We start from the raw sequence: 7,213 nt of genomic DNA, 5'->3' as shown, positions 1-7,213 counted from the left end.
TGTAAGTAAATTTATAAAAATTTAAACGAAAATTTTTTAATACTTTTAAACTAACAAACTGCATAACATGAAACATAACCAGAGGTATGGCAAAAATATTACACGAAATCAGCGTGACTTGAAAATAAAGAATTAGTAAAATTTTTTAAAATTTTGTTTAAATTGTCACATTTATTTCGTTAATATTTGCTTAAAAAAAGACCACACCATTAGAGACAATTCTTTAAGAGATCGATAGGTTTTTAAACAATAAATTTAAATTTATTTCCAGTTACAACTCTACCTATCGCTCGTTTTATCAAAAGTCTCTTTAAAAACATTAGGCATAACAGAACTAAATGCAAGTACACAAATGTGTAAATTTTTTTAATAAAAATTCATCATTCATTTTTAGTTATAATTTTGAAATATTAAAGTATTATTAAAAAAGTAAATGCTTTTATAAAACAAATTAAAACACAAACTTTCAACTACAATATTAGTGATGCTGCGAGTATTTAATGCGAGAGAGAAGAAAAAAACTAATAAACATTACAATTTATTAAAAAAAAAATTAAATGTTTTAAATTAAATAAAAATAATTGATAATTAATGTTAAAAGTGGTTTAGAGAAAGATTATAAAATTTGATTTATTTTGTTGTTATTTGGAGATTATAAGAAAAAAATTAGTATAATTTATATATAATTTTTTTTTGGATATTGTTTGGATTCAAATGCAAAAGTGTGTTAAAATAATTAAATGTTCATTATTTTGAGACAAAAATAAATTAAAACAAAAAAATGAAAATTAATATATTGAATATATGGAGAGCAAAGTTTAAAAGAGTTTGATTTTGTACAACATTTTTTGTTTAATATTGTTAATTGTAATTACCTTCTAAAAAGGTTGAAAAATCAAAGGAGTTTTTTTTGGGGGGGAAAGGAAATTAAGAATTAGAAAAGAAAATTAGTTTAAAAATAGAATTATTTGTTTGTATTATTTTGTCTGTCTAAGTAATAAATAACAAATTTTAAAAGAAAAAATAATTAAAAAAAAAAAAAAAAATAAAAACCAAAATTAATTTTATTAAACTAAATTTTTATAACAAAAGTAACTGAAAAGTAAAATTTTCGTGTTTTTTTTTAATAAAAAATTTCTTTTGTTATTGTTGTTGTTGCTGTTGTTTTTGAAATTCCTTGTTTAATTTTTTAGTTTTCTGAATGACTATAATTACTTAAGTTATTTGTTGTTTTAATTGTTTGTTTTTTTCTTTTAAATTCACCAAATATAACATAATTTTTTAGTAAATATGTTTATTTTGGTATGAATGTTACATTTTGAACTGGGTGTGTCAAAAAGTTTGATTTTATTTATTATTAATTTATTTGTTTTTGTTGTGGTTGTTTATTTTTTTAATTTATTAATAATTTTGAGTAGTTTTAGCTTATTATTAAACACTTTGTTTTTATGTTTAATTTAAATGGTAGTTTGGTTAGGATGACATTCTGTTTGGAGTTGAGTTGTTTTTGGTCTAAAACTAATGTGGGAAGATCTCTACAGATATTATTAGTATCTAAAACCTGGCCCTGGAAAACATCCTACAGTCTAGTCTATAGTCTAGTCTATAGCCTAGTCCTATAGTCTAGTCTATAGTCTAGTCTATAGTCTAGTCTATAGTCTATTATAGGTCTATAGTCTTAGTCTATAGTCTAGTCTATAGTCTAGTCTATAGTTAGTCTATAGTCTAGTCTATAGTCTAGTCTATAGTCTAGTCTATAGTCTAGTCTATAGTCTAGTCTATAGTCTAGTCTATAGTCTAGTCTATAGTCTAGTCTATAGTCTAGGTCTATAGGTCTAGTCTATAGTCTAGTCTATAGTCTAGTCTATAGTCTAGTCTATAGTCTAGTCTATAGTCTAGTCTATAGTCTAGTCTATAGTCTAGTCTATAGTCTAGTATATAGTCTGAGTCTATAGTCTAGTCTATAGTAGTCTATAGTGGTCTATAGTCTAGTCTATAGTCTAGTCTATAGTCTAGTTCTATAGTCTAGTCTATATAGTCTATAGTATAGTCTATAGTCTAGGTTCTCTAGTCTAGTCTATAGTCTAGGTCTATAGTCTGTCTATAGTCTAGTCTATAGTCTAGTCTATAGCTAGTCTATAGTCTAGTCTATAGTCTAGTCTATAGTCTAGTCTATGTCTAGTCTATAGTAGTCTAGTCATAGTCTAGTCTATAGTCTAGTCTATAGTCTAGTCTATAGTCTAGTCTATAGTCTAGTCTATAGTCTAGTCTATAGTCTAGTCTATAGTCTAGTCTATAGTCTAGTCTATAGTCTAGTCTATAGTCTAGTCTATAGTCTAGTCTATAGTCTAGTCTATAGTCTAGTCTATAGTCTAGTCTATAGTCTAGTCTATAGTCTAGTCTATAGTCTAGTCTATAGTCTAGTCTATAGTCTAGTCTATAGTCTAGTCTATAGTCTAGTCTATAGTCTAGTCTATAGTCTAGTCTATAGTCTAGTCTATAGTCTAGTCTATAGTCTAGTCTATAGTAGTCTAGTCTATAGTCTAGTCTATAGTCTAGTCTATAGTCTAGTCTATAGTCTAGTCTATAGTCTAGTCTATAGTCTAGTTTATAGTCTAGTCTATAGTCTAGTCTATAGTCTAGTCTATAGTCTAGTCTATAGTCTAGTCTATAGTCTAGTCTATAGTCTAGTCTATAGTCTATAGTCTAGTCTATAGTCTAGTCTATAGTCTAGTCTATAGTTAGTCTATAGTCTCTTCTATAGTCTACTCTATAGTCTAGTCTTTAGTTCAGTCTGTAGTCTAGTTTGTAGTCTAGTCTATAGTCCAGTCTATAGTTCAGTCTATCGTCTAGACCTTAAAGATGAAGAAGATGATCTTAAATATTTCAAACTTGGCTCTCAGAAACTTCAGTGTATGATCATGCAAATTTAACTCTTGGGATATTCGTTTTCAGAAAACGCAGACTATTAAGTCTAAAGGAAAAGTTGTCAGGTGTAAATGACAACTTTAACTATTCTATACCATAATGTCCCTCATAATGAAACTCGATTACTCTTAACTTTCGTAGATGACAAAGACTCTTTCAGACAATAAAGAGGTTATATACTGATCATTACTACTGAGTAATCTTTTAAATGTTCAATCTAAAGCTAAGAAATAATCTATATGGAAATGAGAGTCTAGAATAAGTCTAACACCTTTCTTTGAGTATGTTTAGTTTTAGACCATAAAGAACTCACTTGCAACATGTTTTACAGACAGCCAAATTTAGTGCCACCCTAATTTTCTTTTTAATATTTAACATTTATTATTTAAAATACGCACACAAAACATTCACACATTCATAAAATCTTTTTTTTCATGAAGAAACTTTTATGGTGTTACCGCAAAAAACTGAATACACACTTTTTTTAAATCTTGACTAAATTTTGGTATTGCTGATAATATATGTTTAAGTTTCTGTTGTTTAAAGACGTAATATTTATAAAAATAAATAAAAATTCTTCTTACCTGACCGCCTTCACCTTCGACGCTGACCAAATCACGCCACTCCTCAATTGTTTGCGCCAAATCGATTGTGCACAGTGGTACCTTAACTTCACCAATTTGATCGTGCTTTGAGAAACGATCGAAATCAAAGATGGCAAATACTAAAGTCTTATTCATGGCATCAGCGTAGGGTAAACTCTTTTATAATAAAAAAATAAATATTTAAGATTAGTATTTCTTTTTTTTAGCAAAATAAATTAACCACTTTGTGTGTGTAAGTGTGCTAATCACCCACCTTAAATGTAAATGTTTCATTAAAAACTGGACTTAGTGTCTTACGATGTACTTTTGTTTCGAATTTCTTTTTCTTATCTGGCAACAGATAAACTTTAACATAAGGATCTGAGGTACCACCCATATCTAAAGCTGGCAATTCTTCAGCTTGTATAACAGTTACGGCTAAACTGTTCGAATTGAAATCATATTCAAGCTATTTTCGAAATGACAAGAGAAAAATAGAAAGAAACAAATAAAGGAAACCAAAAATAATATGTATAAAGGAAGATCATTCAAATTTAATTGTGATCCGTAATTTGTATCGATTAGTAGAAAATTTCCAAGGTATAGCATTTTAGAAAGGAATAAAATGGAAAATTTCAAATTAGTTTATAAACTTTAAAAGTTAATTTTATGTTTTTAATGTTTAATATGTTTTAAATGTGTGAATATTATGTTTGAGTTGTATTTGTCTATATGGTTTATGTGTGATGGATCAAAGAATTTGTGAATGGAATATTAATGGTCGGAAGTTTTTGTGATTGAAACTTTTAAGTTTTGAAATTTTCTTCTATTAAGTTTTCTAATTGAGGATTTGTGTACTAAAGGAATACATTTTTTCACTCAATAAATCGTTATATTAGCAAGTCAATACTGTCTGATTACCTATAGCATTACAAAGTAATAATAGCTGCTTCTTTTAATAAGAAAACTTCTTTAGCTATTAAGTATTAATACCGTCAACATTATGGGATAACTAATAACCGAACTGAGTCTTCTTCGAGTTCTTTTGATGAACTGAACCTGATTGATTAATGATCGACGCTAATGTTTTAAAGAAGTTCTATTCAAAATATCAATCACAAACTGTTTTATTACGATGGAAAAATATGTCGAAACCGATCAGAAGAACTATTCATAAAAGTTTCTTTTGGGAGAGTCGCAGTGTAGGGAACCAGATTCTTGCGACAAAATGATCATTTATGATGTGAATATGAGCACGTATATATATGATCATTTTCATCGTATTATAAGATCGTTAATGACTCGAATGTGATATAAAATTTCAAAAATTTTCATGGGAAGAATTTACATTCTAACAATTTCTTTAAATCATTCTTTTAAAGTTCTGTATAAACCAGTAACGAAGGAGCATTAATACCCATAATTAATTCATTTAGTATTAGTATAAAACACATAAATTTATATTCAAGTCATATTATGATAATTATGTAAAATTTGTTTAACATTGAAAACCAATTGAATTAATGTGGTGGTGGCTGGTTGGTACATGAGATTATGTTGTATGTACGACTGACTGACTGACTGACTATAAAACAAGTATGAATATATTTTTAAAAGTGTGCCATGGAATTATTGATATTTTCTTAAGAAAAAAAAATTAGAAAAAACCAAACAGGAAAGAAAAACCTTGTGTAATACATTTCTTATTACCCTTTTTTACACATACATTGTTATTATGCTTCTGTACATGTGAACATATTTAACTGTAAGTATGTTTGTAGAAATTATTGTTCTTGTAATCAAGTGTCTTTTTGTTATAAATATTCAACACATAGTATTTATACAACATCATCATCATCATTATCATTATAATAATTATCATATAGTAAGTTATATAGCAAGAGATTGTATGAAGAGTCTGTTTGTTAAATATTTTTTAACTATGAAATTTACCTTAAAATTCAGTCTGCCTAATTTTTGTTCACTTTCTTTATCCTCTTCGCCGCCTTCTTCAGCATTTTCGGTGAGTTCCTCCATATCAGGCTGAACCTATGACATACCAGAACCCAATAACTATTAAGATTTAATAGCGCATTTGATACTTACTTTTTCTTTGTACGCTGATCCTAATAATTGTACCGATTTCATATCAACACCCTTCTTACCCTTACCATCTTTAGTTCGTCGCTTCTTTAAGAATCTTCGTACACAGAAGAATATAATGCCGAAGACAACCAGGAATACCAATATAATAATGGCCACCACACCCCATGTGGGTAGACCAGTTTTATCAGCAATTGCAATGGTAACACGTTCACCAGCATTTTCGACTTTTTGTAACACTGAGGTCTTAGTAGTAGTCTCTTCTGTGTATATCAAAAAAAGAAAAATTAGTTGGATTTAGTATTTAAGTTTGTGTTGTTTTTGGTTTCAACCTGGTTCTCCTTCTGTTGTGCCTAGTGGGGTTTGTGTCGTTTCTACTATGTTGGGTATAATTTTTTGATTTTCTCCAACTGGTTGATGTGCATTTTCTCGAAATATTGAATGCTGTGTTGCTTCTTCGGCTTTTTGATCTGCTGTTTCTAGTTCTGCAGTCGCTGATTCCACTTCAGGCGCTGGTTTTGGCTCATCGACTGTCACTTCATTTGGTGGCATGATGATCGCTTACTACTAGAAATTGAAAATTTAATTATTAGTAATTTCATAAGACATATTTAAAGTTTTTAATATTATTGAAAGAATTTGGAGTAAATATATGTATATGTATCAGCATATTATTGGCTTAAAGATTCAACAAATTGTTAATTATCTCCAGAAACGGTGTATAAATTTTAATTTTTTGGATATATGTATATTCTTCCCGATATCCCGATATTCCTCGTTGCTTTGAAATAAACGAAACATCTAATTATTACGAAAATTTACTTTTCCATATAAAGTCACCAGAATTCTGGACTTGTATAACAATTACCGCAAAACTGTTCTGATCTATAGATTATGGTTTGGACTATAGTCTGGACTATAGACTGGTCTATAGACTGGACTATAGAATGGACTATAGACTATAGATTGGACTATGGACTATAGACTATAGTCTGAATTATAGACTGGACTATAGACTGGATACTAGACTATAGTCTGGACTATATACTATTATCTGGACTATAAACTATAGTCTGGACTGTAGACTATAGAGTGGACTATAGACTATAGTCTGGGCTATAGACTATAATCTGGACTAAAGACTATAGTCTTGACTACAGCATGGACTTTAGACTATAGACTGGACTATAGACTATAGTCTGGACTATAGACTATAGTCTGGACTATAGACTATAGTCTGGACTATAGACTATAGTCTGGACTATAGACTATAGTCTGGACTATAGACTATAGTCTGGACTATAGACTATAGTCTGGACTATAGACTATAGTCTGGACTATAGACTATAGTCTGGACTATAGACTATAGTCTGGACTTTAGACTATAGTCTGGACTATAGACTATAGTCTGGACTATAGACTATAGTCTGGACTATAGACTATAGTCTGGACTATAGACTATAGTCTGGACTATAAACTATAGTCTGGACTATAGACTATAGTCTGGACTATAAACTATAGTCTGGACTATAGACTATTGTCTGGACTATAGACTATTGTCTGGACTATAGACTGTTGTCTGGACTATAAACTATAGT

At 29.1% G+C, this 7,213-nt stretch overlaps 1 protein-coding gene across 1 annotated transcript; it reads right to left on the bottom strand.

Moving 5' to 3' along the window:
• Nucleotides 1–3,407: 3,407 nt before the first annotated feature.
• On the bottom strand, nucleotides 3,408–6,184 carry LOC119615665 (synaptotagmin 1-like; the record flags this gene model as incomplete). Its single annotated transcript, XM_037971672.1, has 5 exons — nucleotides 5,948–6,184; nucleotides 5,619–5,878; nucleotides 5,466–5,561; nucleotides 3,787–3,981; nucleotides 3,408–3,689 (listed from the first exon to the last, which is right to left on the bottom strand). Coding segments are annotated over exons 1-5 (1,053 nt in total), but the record flags the coding sequence as incomplete, so codon positions are not given.
• Between the last annotated feature and the right edge of the window lie 1,029 nt (nucleotides 6,185–7,213).

Source organism: Lucilia sericata, unplaced genomic scaffold, assembly GCF_015586225.1.
Source record: "Lucilia sericata isolate MDLA Ls3-8-SP2 unplaced genomic scaffold, ASM1558622v1 Contig006753F_arrow, whole genome shotgun sequence".
Classification (NCBI taxonomy): Eukaryota; Metazoa; Arthropoda; class Insecta; order Diptera; family Calliphoridae; genus Lucilia; species Lucilia sericata.
Note: the sequence above shows the minus strand (reverse complement) of the source record. Positions and strands in the feature narration are given on the sequence as shown.